This window comes from Desmodus rotundus, chromosome 1 (assembly GCF_022682495.2).
Source record: "Desmodus rotundus isolate HL8 chromosome 1, HLdesRot8A.1, whole genome shotgun sequence".
NCBI lineage: Eukaryota > Metazoa > Chordata > Mammalia > Chiroptera > Phyllostomidae > Desmodus > Desmodus rotundus.
In genome coordinates, this window is record NC_071387.1 from 199,255,972 (window position 1) to 199,272,245 (window position 16,274).

General features: G+C 47.6%; 1 protein-coding gene across 1 annotated transcript in view; it reads right to left on the reverse strand.

Moving 5' to 3' along the window:
• Nucleotides 1-16,274, reverse strand: part of ADAMTS12 (ADAM metallopeptidase with thrombospondin type 1 motif 12) — a 208,465-nt gene that overhangs the window by 82,042 nt on the left and 110,149 nt on the right. Inside the window, exons 6-11 of the mRNA XM_024578563.3 lie at nucleotides 14,124-14,248; nucleotides 9,201-9,350; nucleotides 4,422-4,565; nucleotides 3,729-3,873; nucleotides 1,740-1,832; nucleotides 131-276 (exon numbers count right to left, since the gene is read on the reverse strand). Of these exons, the coding sequence (XP_024434331.3) occupies nucleotides 131-276; nucleotides 1,740-1,832; nucleotides 3,729-3,873; nucleotides 4,422-4,565; nucleotides 9,201-9,350; nucleotides 14,124-14,248 (803 nt within the window). The remainder of the gene's footprint in view (nucleotides 1-130; nucleotides 277-1,739; nucleotides 1,833-3,728; nucleotides 3,874-4,421; nucleotides 4,566-9,200; nucleotides 9,351-14,123; nucleotides 14,249-16,274) is intronic.

Below are 16,274 nucleotides of genomic sequence, written 5' to 3' on the forward strand. Positions count from 1 at the left end.
CTGTTTTTCACCCTCTAGGCATCTCAGGTTCCCTTGTGTCTTTGGGAGCCCACTTAATTTCCCTTGGGAGGCTCGGGGTCGCTGATGTCACACTAGCAGGAAGGAGGGGAACGTGTTTGGCTGCACTCACTCGGGGTTGTTGCAGAGCCTCTCTGCACTCTGGGCTCCAGCCCCACACGTCCTGGAGCAGTGGGACCAGGGGGACCAGCGGCCCCAGCCTCCGGGGACGCTCTCTGGTTTCTTCCCCACCGTGATACACTTGCCAGCCATGCACCACTGGAAAGAGAAGAGGAGGAGAAGTGTGGGTCGGGAAGGTCGCCATGGCAGGCTGAGCCCGGAACCCTGGGGGTCTGACCCCAAGCCTCCGAGCAAGCTTCCTACAGTCAAACATCACACGGAGAACAAAGACGAGCTCATAAAAGAATTTCCTCCATGAGGAATCAGAGAATTTAGGAACTGAGGGAACTTAAGGGTGCCTAGCCACAGCCAACGCGGGAGTGTCACTCAAAGTGCGGTTGGCAGACTGCATGCCAGAGTGTCCATCAACACATCGCTTCCTTCATGAGAACGCCTTGCTGTGAAGAGCATGTCAGCGTAGTAGGTATGCTCAGTAACATAGTTGTTTGGTGACGTAATTGATTTACCTCTCTGGTTCCAGCTCCTTATCTCGTAGACAGTAACAAACATTTTGCAGACTGGTAGTGTAATAACACTTCTTTATAGCCTCTATGGGTATGTAATGTCAGCAACAGATAACTTGACCCTCCTGGAAAAAGTCCATTCTTTGCCAAAAATTACGACTTACTGAGAATTCGAAGTTCTTTCTAGTATCAAGAAAAATTTCTCCTTTTCTGTAAGTCTACCCAGTGTTTTTAGTTCTGGCCTTTCCAGTGATTCAGACAGACAGACACACACACACACACAATCCACTCCCTCCCTCTTCAGGGCAAAGCTTCAACAACTCTCAGTTTAGGAGGGTGAAGTACAAAACACGAAAGGAAAGAAAGTAAGAAAATACAACTTGGTTGTTAGAAATGACCACATTACCTAGAGGATTTGGCCATGTTTTAGCTCTTGTCCTCTTTGTCCTCCTCATTTCTGATCACTGTGCATGTTGACCAAGTTCTAAAATCTCAGTGATGGGTCAGGCCACACTCAAGCTGTGTAAAGATTCCCACTAAACACCCAAATTCTTGGCCCACAACAAACCCTACCGGCTCCGGGGAGCTGCATGTGTTAGCCAGTGCTCGGGAAGTCTACAGAATACCTAGCATCTCTGAGCTCTCGGGTGTCTGGCTTTCCTGCTTAGTAGAGTGGGCAGATGTCCAAGAAATGCGGTCAGGTCAGAGGATGAAAAAGAAGAGAGCAAGTGGCCCAAACCCATCATCTTTGGAAAGAAGCCACCACTGACCTGTCTTTCCTAATGTTTAACATGAAGGGGAAAGAAGTCAAAATAAGGTCAGCAGATGTTACTAACCACAAGCTCCACAGAGTTCATCAGGAAAAGACGGAACAGATGTTTTGCCAGTACAGTGTGGAATTGTGTCTTTCCTAAACAACTTGCCCCCAGCGCAGGCTCACAAGGTGTAAGTAGCAGTGAGTCCTTCCCTCCGGCTGGTCTGCCTCTGTGATCTCTGCCCACCCAGAGACAGCTGCTCTCCAGGGCCTTCTCCCCAGCTCTCCCTAACAGCTCAATGCCCACTGCCCGCCCGCCTCTCTTCCGCAGCCTGACACATCACCTTCTTCTCGCCACATCGCGTCCCGTCCGCTGCAGCGTCCAGCTTGGAGCGGCAAAAGCCTCTCACCAAGCACCACAGTGTCTGGCAAACATTCTGGAAAACAAATGTGAGGTTGCACTTTTTAATATTTTCAAAACTTGCACAAAAGCATTTCCAGAGTGGTGGTAAAATATACACACTCACTCGCCTACCCACGAGAAATGCTGCTGTTCTCAGTGAACAAGAGTGAGGGAAGGAGACCATTCGAGCACTCTCCGTTCAGACCCATTTGGACTTTGTCGTCACGCATAAACAGTGGTGTGTAGTCCATACTGGGCAATAAGAAAATGGGAGATAGAGCACATCTCCTACGTGCCGAGACTGTGATTTCAGTACGTGTGGCACACAGTCACTGCCCTTAGGCAGGGTAACTGGCGACATCCGCCATCAAAGGCCAATCCAAACACTGTGGATAGGAATTGGCAAAGAGCTGGGGTGGCTGTAACTTGGAGAAAAAGGAAACCAGTCCTCCCAGAAAGCATGGGCTTGCTTGCTTACTGCTGAAAGTAGCCAGCTTGTTTAATCTGCCAGCCTCCAAGAAAGGAGACCAGTGAGGGGACCGGAGCACTTTCTAGGAACAGGCAGAGTTTAGAGATATTAAGGAGGCAGAATTGGTGTAATTTAGTAGCCCGTTAGAAGTGAGGGATTGGGGGGGGGGGGGTTTCCACCAACCTTATCTTCTCTGTTCAGTTTTCTTTGTTCTAAGCATTTATCTACTGTCTCCTCAAAGTCTTTCTCTATTTCTTTTTCTGTCCTTATCTCGTTGTATGAAAAATTTCCTACCTGCCTCCTCTACCAGAGCTCCTCAAGGGCAGAGACTCTGCCTTATTCATTGTATTTTATTTTAAACTATTTTTAATACATAAAATATGCCACAGTACACAATCCGAAAGGTGCAGAATGGTACGGTGTAAAAAGTAAGTCAGCGGCCCACCCCATTCCACAATCCACAGAGGCAGCCATCACTGAGTCGCTTGTGTAGCTTCAGAGGACTCAACGCACAAACGCACAAGGGGCAGTATATTACACGCACCTGCTTTTTTCACAGAGATACACAATTTTTATATTGTTGCAATGCCTGGATGTCGTATTTCAATGCATGAGTTCAGCATACTTTAAGCAATTCCCTACTATATGTCTTACTAATCTTAGAGTGCTCATCTTTTCCATCTCACTCACACGGCACAGAACCTGGCATGGGCTCAACGAGAGTCGCTTCTCCTCATCCATATGCTACCACTTACACTGTCGCACTAAAAGGCCTGAGTTTGGAGAAGAGTCAATATCCAGCTTACAAATAGCACTCACATGGCCGTTGGGGCTTTATCCTGTGGTCAGTGGGGACCTTAATATCAGAGAAGAGCCATGGTTAGATTTGTGGGGGGGGTTCTGGAATAACTTGAGAAACATTGGGGGAAAGATGAGGTAGGAGGTAATTACAACAGCGAGCAGAGGTCAATCAAGACAGTAGCCATGGGAATGAAAAACCAGGGCTGGGCCACAGACTCTTTAGGAGTTAGCTTTTGGACGTTGGAAATAAAGACAAAGAAATTGGGGGTGAGTCTTATCCCTGCCATGGGAGCTGGTGGCGCTCTTGAACCAGGCGGGAGATTCAGGAACGAAAGCAATGCTGGGGATTAAGTTGTTTGCTATGGAGTCCGCACGTGTGAATAACTGATTCTTAAAACCCACTAGAGAGTTTTCTTTACCGCCACCCAGTAGCGAAGGATGGCTGGCTCCACAGAATACCAAGAAGGTAGAGTCAAGGAATATAAATGACTGCAACATCAATCCTTCTGCCTTACAGATACCTTCCCATAAACAGAAAGTTTCCATTTCTGTGTCTGGACCTTCGGATTTGCAGATATTGCCCTGGCCCTTCTTCCAGCATACTGGAGATCGGAAACCCTACACATGTCCACGAGAGGCACCACAATACCCAACACTTACTTCTACTTCCTGGCAGAAGGTAGCGTTGGGGCCATACTGCAGCTGGCATTGGTGGTGTACATCATAGATCACCCCAGGAGCAATGACCTTGGACTTCAAGCCTTTCTTCTGGGGCATGTCATCAAGACAGAACCCCCAGCCTCGGCTGAAAAGAAGTTAATAGAAATAAGAGCATATGCTTATGATTTCCTTCATCTTTAGTCTTTCATTCAACAGAAGCTCCTACCCCTCTTGTTTACTCTTTGTCCTTCAAGACAACTTTAGTTCTATGAGGCAGAGAATGCTCCTGGTCCATAGTGGTTTCTAAAAGAAAACCAAAACCACATCCCACTCTGTTAGTTCAGATGTGATCTAGGAAATACAAGCAGTGGTGAAATTAGAAAATCATCATCTTACCCCCCAGTAGGGTTTGGGTGACCCCTTGTGACATTTCCTGGTTGTCCCTGCCAGTCCCCAAGGACTTAATGCACACTCAGCTCATAGGGAGCCACCTTGAGACCAGAGCAAGCAGGGGACAGGATATTTCCCTGGCTGTGGCTGGAGGGCAGAACCCAGCTAGACCTCAGGGACAGACGGCACCCTGATAGTGTGACTTGAGAGGAACTGCGAGTTTTCCAGGCCTTATTCAAGCTCAGACTGACTTCTGGTTTCAGGAGCCCCGATGGGGCTGCTCTGAGACACACTGTCACTTACTCCAGGAAGCGGGTGATATACTCCTTGCTGCACTTGGACCACGTCAGCGGGCTGGGATTGTACTGGAGCTGGCGCGACATGATGAACGGGTGCCTGCCCACCGGCTCGCAGTCGTTTTCCCTCCCGTCGTGCTGGATGCCGAAGCTGCAGGAGGTACAGGGTACATAATATCAAGGAGACAGTTTCTCCAGGGAGAAAATACCCATGGAGGGCTACAGAGGCATCTGCTTACTAAGGGGGACTGTGAAGTTGGAGAGGGATAGCTAATTTTCAACTAAAAAGCACAGGGAACACCTCAGGTAAGCTTTGCTTCAAATAGGCACCTGTGGGAGCCATGTGGCTAAATCAGAAACTTCTGTTTGGTAGAGAGCATAGAGCTCCCGGTTGGATTTCTCTGAGTCTAGAGTCAGGAGGGCAAATGCTGCCTCAAGCTGTTTTCTTTCTTCTGCTGCAGTAACCCCAGCACCAAGGAGCAAAACCTCCCTTCTCCCTTTTCAGCATAATTTAAACGAGAGCTTGAAAGGGAAAGCCTACGGGAGACTTTGTCAAAGGCCACGAGCTTTGAGGGGCTGGGTTTCTTTCTGGTACTGCCACAAGAGTCCTCCACATTCACAGACATTCGAGAGGCCTCCTAGTGCAATGGGTAAGAGCAGGCTTTCCGAAGACAAACGGTCTGGACTGGAATCCCGGCTCTTCTGCTTGATGACCCGTGTTACCGAAACTTGCTCATTTTCCTCTCCTAGGAAACGGGGTGCTCGTCACAGTGTAGTGTGAGATTTGAGTGGAATAATGATTGAGAACCACTTAACCAGGTGCCTGACCTGGAAAAAGGGCTTCATAAATGGAAGAAAATTTTCAGTGCTGTTTGTATCATTGTCTAGCTTATTTTCCTTTTCTAGATGAAGAGGCTTCGCGTTTGAGACTTCTCAAAAGTCACGCAGCTGGTTCGGGGCAAAAGGAGCCCCTCTGCGGGTCTCTGTGCTGCTATTGCAGTGCTCTCTCCAATGTCTCGCTCGGTCCGCTCCCTGGCCTCCCACTGCCAGGGCTGACCGGGTGGGTGCAGCGGCCTCGGGGGGCCCTGAGAGCTTACCTGTCCACCACAGCAACCGGGTGCCTGGGAAAGAGACACCCCCAGAAGTGTCTGTTCGTAGGCTTAGTCCTCAGAGGAGCACCCCAATATGCCTTCTGGGATCCCACAAGACCCCCTTCACAGGGCTCTGCTTACTGGCTGCTTACAACCCAGAGATGGGGCTCTAATTTCCAAATCTGAATGGAGAACATTATGACCTTTTATTCTGCCAGTGAAATTCAACCCTCTGACATTTAACAGTAGCAACTCTTGCAGAGAATGTCTTTCAGGGATCTGACTTTTCTCACATTTTTAAAAACGCATTATGCTGCGATGACTTACATACAGACCGCGATGGCGTTCCATCAGCACAGGAATGCGAAACCACAGAGGAGTCAGAGAGGTAACCCATGAAGCTCTTACCACCCACAGAGAGTGGGATTCAGTGAAAGCTTTTGCCTGAGCAGGCCTGCCCCGGGGTGCTGCAAATCCAGACCTTCCCAGCTCCTGAGGTATTCCATGAGTTCACCTGCTTTGTAATCAGCCAAACCCCTACCCTGCAAACATGGCCCTAAAATGCACCCGAACAGTGGTTTCTCTAGCATTGAACATCCCAGCACAACAAGCCATATGGATGGGTGCTACCAACTGGGTGGATTCAAACCCACACTCAAAGTGCATCAGCTCCCCAAAAGCTCACTGTGGTCCCTCTGAAGTATTCCGCTCATTAAAGCATTTTCCCTCCAGCTTCACCCCCTTTACACTCCCGTAGGACCAGAGAATAGCAGTGCTGCTAAGCAAATATCCCTCTGGAGATGTCTACTTTCTCCAAATGGGTGGGGCACTCATGTCACACGGGAACAGTGGCTCCATGAGAAAGGAGGGACAAGGACAGACAGCACCTGGGGCCACAGGGATGGAAATCTTGTTTCCTGGAAGCTACCTCCCGGGAGCTGCGGTGCCACCTGACAAACAGCGTGGAGAAAGGAGCTCGCTGGAGCCTGAGAGGACTTCCTGAGTGGGTAGGATTCGCCTGCTTCACTGTCTTTATGTGTAAAGTCCTTTAAGGTGGGTTTGCCCACCTGCAGACAGGAAATAGCAAGTTAATTGTCTGGGTTTCAGGGAATCAGCTGGTGAAATGGGTCTACTCCTTGTCTTTTATTATTCTTTTTAGGGTGGAGTGGAACCAACAGAGAAGAAGAACCATGGAAGTGAGAATATCAGCTTTTCTAACTCATTCAGACAAGATCCATTTTGTGTATGCAATGAGCAAGCTCTGTAAATAAAATATACCCCCAACTGGAAGTGGGGGATGGAGTATGGGGTGGACAGTGCTTTTTAAGTGTCCGCCTATATCATATTTTCATTACTTGAAAGGAAAGGATGCCAGGTCCACACAGCCCTCCAAATTTCCTCCCGGAATGCCGCTTCGTTTCTGGAAACTCACTCAGGAGCCCAGCAGGGAGATATGAGACCTGGTCATGGATGACTGACATAATCCACAGCCCTTGCAAATGGATATTTTAACAGTTTCCTCTCAAAATAAAAGCAAAAGATGATTTTGCATGACCTGCCTAGCATATTTCCAAGTCTCTTCACAAGGTCAGATTGAATTTAAGGACATGAAGGATCTATTCTTTGAACAGAGTAGGGAGGAATTGAGAGTATCTTTTATTAAGCCATGTGTTTTCAGCTCTTCCTCAGCTTGAGTACACCATTGCTGGAAAGGTCTTGAGCAATCATGTCTCAGTTTGATCTAGTTATACTGGCATTGCTTGGCACGATAAGCCGACTTGATGGGAGGCTGCCGGGGACACATCTCTCCACATATCAGGATTGAGGACACCTATATATTTGCACGAGAATAATTTTCATTTTGTCAAGTTTTATTATCAACGTGCCAATAACTAGGACCTGGCCTTTGCAAGACCTACCATTCTGTCCCCAATCATTATTTAATTACAAGTCTCTGAACTCTTGACAACTAAGTAAACTTGGAAGGGCAGCTATGTAAGAATTAAAAAAGGTCACGAGAACAAAGATTTGTCAGTAGAGACCAAGGTTAAGATCAGCCACACCCTTGAATTCCCAACTACTATGTACATATGTGAAAGCTAAGCAGTGAAGAAGGCTGATGGGAAAAAGATGCACTGGAAACATGGTGTTGGAGGAGAACTCTACGCATCCCCTGGTCCACCAGAAAGGCGAACAAGTGCGTCCCAGAGCAAATGAAGCCTGAAGCATTGCTGGAGGCAAAAACAACCAAACCGAAGCTGTGCTAACTTTGGGAATGTCACGAGAAGGCGGGGATATTTGGAAAAGACAATAATGCTGGGGGGGAAATGGCAGCAGGAAAAGAGAAAAACAAATAAGAGATGGACTGACTCCATAAATGCAGCCATAGGCATGAGTCTATGGGAGCTGGGCAGGGCTGGTGGGGACAGGACATTGTGCGTGTCACTCATTCACAGGGTCACCAGGAGTTGAAGCTGACTCAACAGCATGTAACAACAAGAACACTAGAATATATCATATTTATCTGGCTCTTTGGTAAGGATCAAAGAAATCACAGTACCTAAGAAACCACCTAGTTCAACCTACTCATTTCACAGGTAAGAAAACAAATGCGAAGAGGTGGAGGGAATTATCTAAGGCCATAATATGGGCTGATGAAAAAGCCAGAATAAGCACTCACTTTTTCTAACTCCCAAGCCAATACTCTGGCTTTGTACTGTAGGTAAAGGCATTTTGCAAAGTGCCAGTATGACATGGTAAAAAAGGTGAGAGAGCCCAGCCGAGAGAGGCCAGGCCTGGAATAATCCAGTCTCCGGGGTTCTTCCCAATCCCATCTCTTTTCTAGATCTTCTCTAAGCAGGAGCTCCAGGCTGGCAGCCACGTGATGGGCAGGGAGTAGAGCTGAGTCATTTTCATGGCTCCCCGCTCCGAGTTTCTAATTAGGCTGGTGCGTTCTTGTTTATAGTGTGTAAATAGACCAACAAATTAAGCTACAAATAAGCTAAGATCTTTCCTCCATGGGGACCTCTGATACCTGGGGAATTCAGAATCCTCATTATTTCTTCACTCAAACATTCTGAAACCTGCTTTCAATGAATTCATCAAAGTGACACGTTCTGGGGACAATTTGGACTTCTGTTAACCGGTGTTTGTTTGATGGTCTTTCCAGATTCATAGCAGTTTTCTTATTTATTTAATGTTCTCCTTTACACGTCAGTAAAATGAGACCAACAGTAGTATCTACTTCACAAGGTCACTGGGGTGATTTAATGACACATTGCAAAGCATCTGGCATAAAGGAAGGGCACAAAATGTTGCAGTTTGTGACTTTTGTAATGATGTTAATATATCACTGTTTAACATGAACTAACCAGGGATTGTTACTCCTGAGTTAATCGGAGGAGTTAAAGCCTCTGCCCTTGCTTCTGCGCACCTCATTTTGATTCAGAGACTGTCGTGGCCTCCGGGACTCTATGATGGAGACGGCACGAGAGGTCAAGGCAGAGAAGACATTGGGATCTTTAAAGCTGTGATTATTCGTACATGACAGATGAGAAAGCAGAGGTTTCGGAGGGGCACTTGAAGCCGCAGTGCAACCCGAGGATGCCCGGGGGGAAGGTGCTCTCCATCCCTTCTGTTATCTGATACTGACGCATGAACACAGCAGAGTGGTCTCAGTTTCCTGGGCCCCTTACCTGTGTCCGAGCTCATGGGCGATGGTGAAAGCCAGCGGGAGGCCCGAGTCTTCATTGATGTTGCAGCTCCGGTGAGGCTGGCACATTCCCGACAGGTGAGACAGACCCAGGGTCTCGCAGGGGCGGTTGACTCCCGCACAGATGTCTTTCCTGAAAGCAGAGGACAGAGGTGCATAGGAACACGCAGACAGCCACAGAAACACCCACAACGCCCGCCTGGGAAAATCCGGGTATTAATTCACACTCAGTACAATCTGAAAAGCAGGGTTAAAATAATTTTTCAAAAGTCCAGATGAGTATAGGGAGCAACTGTGAATTCATTAAGATTATTCTGATTTCACCTCTTTCTTATTGAATCTCACTAACATCTAAGGATGTGAGAATTTATGGCAGACACTTTATTTAGAGTTGCTTTTGTGCTTGATCTCAGGAAGCCAAATTATAGTATTTGCTCAAAAACAGAAGGAGTTCCTTGAAAATTGAAGTTAATTTGAACTTTTACACAGGGAATGGACAGCAAGTGGTAACTGGGGTTTTTCAATGTGAAACAATTTTTTCTTTTGCTTTTTTTCTTTAGTCTGTGCTCAAAACTTGTATGAAAACTCTCACTAATGAAAAAGGCAATTGGTCCCATAAACCCATCCAGAAATCAAATGAATTTCCTCTCCAGCTCTACCACCCTAACAAGACTGCACATGGGAGGGATGAACTGCAAATGAACACACGCAAAGAGAGAGAGAGAGAAGAGAGAGAGAGAAACATCTTTTCCCTCGTCACCAGGACCTCCTTATTTCCCTACCTTGGAAAAAAAAAGGAAAGACTCCGGGATCTCTCAAAATACTAGTTACAGCTTTCAAATATAAAAATGCACTCCCATATCCTGGCGGGAGCCACTTCAGTCGCTGACACGCGTTTTGAGTCATTCATTGGTCTTTGGTTTTCTTCAGTTCAGTAAAAACTCTTTGCCAAGAGTGACGAGCACCGATGCCAACCAAGTCTGAGCCTTAGTTGGTTCCAGATCTTCAGCTCACAGGCTCTGGGCGGCACCATTTCTGGCAATCCATGGTCTGCTTGTGTGTCTGCCGGACCGTGGAAGACATCCAGCCTTTGGAAACCACTGTGAATTCTCAGCTGTCCAGGAGGCTGCAGCTGGGACAACAGGACGGAGGGTGCAGCTGCCGGGCAGTACGCACGCCACAGGCACGAGCCCCACTCCCACTAACGGCGGCAGCTGCTGGGTGGTTCCCTGCTGGAGGGCTGCGTGGGATCAGACAGCCCAATCACTCTAAATAATTTCTGGGTCTGAGTAGGACTGACCAAACACCTTTCTATTCCTACTGCAAGAGGCATTTTTTTACTATTTCTATTTTTACTATTCCTATTTTTACTAGGTCAGCATGGAGCTGCTGGGAAAAGATGAAGGTTGCTTATTGCTTGTTGAGAACCGCCCTGCGTGGTTTCAGAAGCTGTGCACCACCATGACTAAGGCTGAGTGACAGACCTTGGGACCATAAGCCACTAAGGAGACAAAGCTTATCCCCCCGGGCAGGGATGCCGCCTCTGCCCACTTTACTTCACCCTGCTTGGCCCTGAGCCTGACTGGTTAGCCAAAGATGGGTAAGATTCCTCAAGGGAGGGATGACCTAAGACAGGCATGGTCACAAAGAGGCCCACAGGGAAGGACTTGGGGGGCTATAGGAAAAGGGGGTGATGGACCCTCGCCCCTTGGCTTTGACATAGCCTGAGTCCTCATTCTGTCTGCGAGAAGTCTCCTCATCTCTTGGCTGCCTTACTTCCCCTGCCTGACTTAAGCCTGAAACAATGCCTGAGGTGGGTGTGGCCCTGTACTGGAAAGGGCGGATTCCCCAGGGCGATCAGGCCTAAGAAAGAATACATAAAACTCTGTGAAAACTGCTTTGCTAAGACTGTCCTCAATTTTCTGATAAGGGTCCAAGCATGAAATGAGTTTGTTTCCCAAAGTTTTATAGCCCTTTAGCTAACTGACCCTGACTCAGAATAAGCCCTCGGAGTTCTTTGTTTGTTATCTATTGTTTGATCCTTACTGCCTGACAATGATTGATGAGATTTACCTGTATTCCTGTGCAAATTGAACCCAATAAAAGCCCATTGAGGAACAGGCTCCTGGCCCTTCTCCTTTGAGAGATAGGCCACCTTTCCTCCCCAAGCAGATCATGTCTTGGTAGACCTATTCTCATCTGCAGCAGACGGGGGGCGGGGTGGGAGGGTGCTCTGTGGGCAAAGCTCCCCCACGATTGCTAACCTGCCCATTCTGATAGTGCAGAAAGTTAGGTCCATTAAATAAAGCGCTAAAGAAGCTAAAAGGGGGTAAGAAAACGATGGTAGGAATGCAGTTTTTGTAGGTAAGGAGCTTAAGCTGCTGAAAGGGCATTAGCCCTACCTCCCCCAGGCATGGGGGTTATTGTAAGAGAAAATATGCCTTTAGTTCATCATGACCAAACTCTTATTATATGAAATGTTAAGGGGAGTTATCTAAGAAAAAGAAGATCAAATGTATGAATAGTGAAATGATAACAAACTCACAACTATCAACAACTGAACCCCCCCCCAAAAAAAACCCCCAAAAAACTAAGCAAACAACTACAACAGGAACAGAATCCCTGAAATGGAGGGTTATCAGCAGGGAGGGGAAGGGGGAAGAATAGGGAAACAGGAACAGGAAATAAGTAGCGTAATTGGTAGATACAAAATAGACAAAGGGAGGTTAAAAATAGTATAGGAAATGGAGAAGCCAAATAACTCACATATACGACCCACGGACATAAATTGAGAGGGAGGAATGCTGGAGGCTGGGGTACCAGGCGCAGGGGGAGAAAGGGGAGAAAAAAAGAATGGGACCATTGGAATAGCATAATCCATAAAATATACTTAAAAAAAAAAAGAACATGCCTTGGCATGTAGCCACCAGCCCGATTACACAGGGTGTGTTCAAGCCAAAGCCACTTTCTACTGATTGCAACTCTACAGGTAACTCTGCAAAAGTGGATCTCAGAACAGCCCTCCAGAGGCAAGCCCAGCCTTATACCTCTCTCCCCTCCTCATTCTACCTGTGTCTTCAGGCCAGAGGTTCTCATGAGGGGGTGATTTTGCTTCCCACCCCATCCTAGGGGACACTGGGTAATGTCTGGAGACAGTTTGGTTGTGACATCTTGGAGGAAGATTATTGGCATCTCAAGGGTAGGGGCCAGAGACGCTGTTAAATGTACTGCTAGGCACAGGCACCCCCGCACAACAAAGGATCACCAGCCCAACATGTCATGGGGGCCGCGGTTGAGGAATCCTGCTTTAGAAGCTGAGATACTCTCCACTGTCTAGGAGCTGGTGAGGTTCATCACAGCTTGAAATAAGACCCTTATTCTAAGAAAGAAAAATTATCATAATAACAAAAGAAGGAGAGCAAGTCCTTCATATTATTTGGGGGTAAGAGTGAAGAATATGGCTAAGACAGTCAAACTACATGGTTTTAAGTCCCAGCTTTACCTGTTATGGCAATGAGATTTCAGGTAGGCGGCATAAGCAAGATGGAGTTTCCAGGTGGCCAGTGCTGGTCCTGGAACCCAGGGTTCTTCCCTACAGACGGGTCCTGCCCGCACTGAAGTCCCTGCCTGGCTTTCTGCCCAGGCCCCCAGTGCTGGCTCCCCAGAGCCCCCGTGCTCACACTCCACCCCCTCGCTAACCCATCTCCCCAGGGAGCTGTTGAGCCGCCCAAGGTGTCATAGGTCCTAATGGACCTTATGTGGCATGTTTGTGCCACAGACTTCTTTTGGAACATGTTTGCATTCACCAAAGTTTTGATACTTTCACTCAAAACAGTGATTCTGATGGTTGGAATTTCTGGTCAGGGTAAGGCAGGTGTTTGGACAGGGTGGGGGCTGACTGTCATCCTCGTAAGTGTTCTGTGCACTGGGCTTATCCTGTCAAAGGGACAGACGACAGGCCAGCGTGTTCGGAAACAGCCTGTCCTCTGCAGGGACGTGCCCCCCCCCACACACACAGAGGGCCTGCCAGGGCATGAAGGGCAGGCAGAGGGGCTTCTTTCATTACGCATCCCTGGATTTCTGGGTGTCTCTGAATCTTCACAGGAGTGCCTCATGAGAACTCCCTTCCCCCCCCCCCCCCATTAATGAAAGACCTTCATTTGTCTAGATTAAAATAGTATCTGGTATACAGTAGGCCCTCAACAAATACTGGATCAATGAGCAAATGCAGATTTCCAAGAGCCTCAGTTTCAGGAAAGTTCACTCGCTTTTCACAGCTATGAGCCCTAGAAGGACTGATGGTTTTAATCAGAGCTGCAGGGAGTATAAATAATCACAACAACATAGAACCTTCATGAGGGTGAAAGGGAGACAGGCATGAGCAAACCACCCTGTCTCTTCAGGGGGGGGGGCCTGCTCCCCATCTTCTGGCCTCAACAGCAGTCAGAGATCAGTTACAAGGAGGACTGATTTCTGTAGAAATAGTTGCATGTTTCTAAACTGGAGGAACATTGCTGCAATTAAAAATAAAGGGTTGGAATTCCCATGTTTAAAAGTAACAGGAGTCTTTAATGAGGATCTGCAGACAAGCTGCCGGATGTTTATAAGGCCGCGTAAGGAGGCCGGTTTCAAAGAGGACATCATCGTTGGGCTAGGAAGAGGCCAGCATTTGGCCAGCCGACGCAGTTCATTAACACGGAGACTTTGGGCACATTCAGCAAGTTTACTAACTGCCCCTCACTGGCATAGGCGTCAGGAGTTGTTTAGACCACAGAAGCTACCTTAAACACGGACCAAAGAGCAGCAAAGAGTAGGAGAATTCCATGAGTATGCATACCTGACTACCCTCCCACTTGCCAGCCCTCCCTGGCTTGCAGGCCCGGTTTCCCCCTGGGCTTGGGGGTACCTGGTGAGAAGGACGGCCACATCGTGGTGGGCGGGGTTGAGGTCACTCTTGGGATTGATGCTCTTCTGCCACTTACAGAAGCTAGACAGTGTCTTCTCTGCGTGGTGAACTACTTTCAGTCCTTGCTGGAGAAAGAAGAGGAAGAGATGCATCAGCACGGGTGAGATCACTGTGATCTGCGCCCATCACTTTAGTCCCCGGCAGCAGCCAAGTGAGATGAGCTCTGGCCTGGTGCCTCCAACATCTGGCAGAATTCGGCAGAGGCCCAGGCACTTCTGTGGGCCAACAGACAGCTCTAAACACTAGGACTCTCATGCCTCCCACTAAAAGAACCTGAAAGGGAGAACAGTAGGGCAAAAATGACCCCTGTGACACGTAACTCTGGGAGGAAAACTTAAAGTGTATTAGCAAAGACCAGCAGCTGTTTGAAGTTCTATTTCCAGTGGCTCTCTGCTTCCACAGTCACTACATTCCAAAGAGCCTTTTTTTAAAAACAAAAAATTTCTAATACACCATGAATGGACTTGCAACAAAAGCTTCTTCCTTTCAGGAGGTATCCTACAAGGCTGGGGTTGCACTGGATGGTTCCCTGTCCAACCAATCTTCTCGGTTTGACATCTGTAGGTGAAGGACAGAGGGTTAGGATCATTAGAACCAGGTAGGATCACTGGTTGTCTGACAGCGATTAGGATGCTGTAGAAGATGCCCCAGGCTGCAGATTTTAGGGCTCCTGAGCCATCCATCTGGCCCTCAGTTGCTAATGAGGATGGAAGGAGAGGGTTTGTTTCAAATTAACTGGGTGAACACTTGTCAGACGAGGGAGAGAGAAAACAGGCTGTCAGCTCTAAGGGAACTCGTTTCATTTGAATTTCTAAAGGAGAAATTCCTTTCCATTTTGGGGGGTCTCTATACAGGCCATCCCTGGTACAGGGTGGGTTCTACCTGGAGAGTGACTACCTCCATTGGCCCACTATAATCTCAGCCTATCGCTCTGGGCTCAGCCCAGGGACGTCACACACTTTGTACCTCAAACTATGGACTTGCTTCTCCACTATGCTGTAATTTGCTAAGGCCCACATCCAAATCAAACCATGCATCAGGGACTTTAGGTCCCCCCACCCATGCTAGTTAACCACCACAGACCACCTTCCTTTCAGGAAAACACAGAAAGGTGGCTGATCACTCGTGAAAGCTCACCAAACTGCTTAGTATAATGAATTCAAATAGAAAAAACACACTTCATTATTTAAAAAATCCTCATGATGACATCATCCAGCAAAATGATGGATCATGGAGGATGAGGAGGATGATTTCTGGGGACCTAGGTGAGCACAGGCAGGCAAACTGTAGTTAGCATAGCAACCCCACCGAAACGATGACCCACACCCATCATAGAGCACTGGCCTGTGCTCTATGCAGCAGGAATGTAAGGGAAAAGGAAGGAAAAGAAGAAAAGAGAAGGAAATAAAAGAGATGGGGGAGGGAGGGAAAAAAAGAGAAGAGGAAGGAAGGAAATGTTTGCCAGATTGTCACATATATTCTCTTATTTAATTGCATCTTCTTGTCAACATCATTATTTGTAAACAAAGCATTGTTATGTTCATGACATAATAAGAGGAACTAAACCTCAGAGAAGTGAAGAACTAGCTGAAGGTCACTCAGGTCAGATGCTGAAAGACAACAAGGACAAGGGCTCCTAGACGAAGCTGTGGTTCTAACTGCTGACCAGCCTCCCTAGAACGTCCTTTCCTACATCAGCTGGACTGGCCATTTGGAAGACCTTATATACCAAACTACGTGTCTGTTCAAGCAAGAGTGTATATGAATATCCTCTTGACACACACAATTTATAAGGATCTCAAGGGAGTTATGCTGAATGAAAAAATCTCATTGCAAGAGGCTGCACACTGTACAATTCCCCTTTATAACATCATCGCAAAGACAAAATTACGGAGGTGGAAAGAGGTTGGAGCTTTCCCGGGGTCAGTAGGCAGGAGGGAGCTTTGAGAGGGAAGCTTCCACTCTCCCTCGTCCCTGAGCCAAACTCAGTGTCAGCAAGGACATGTCATCAGCAGGACAAAATAGTCATTTCCAGAGGTTGCGCATGAGCATACACTCTGCTTCTAGTTTTCCCAGCATGAGGAACAGCCC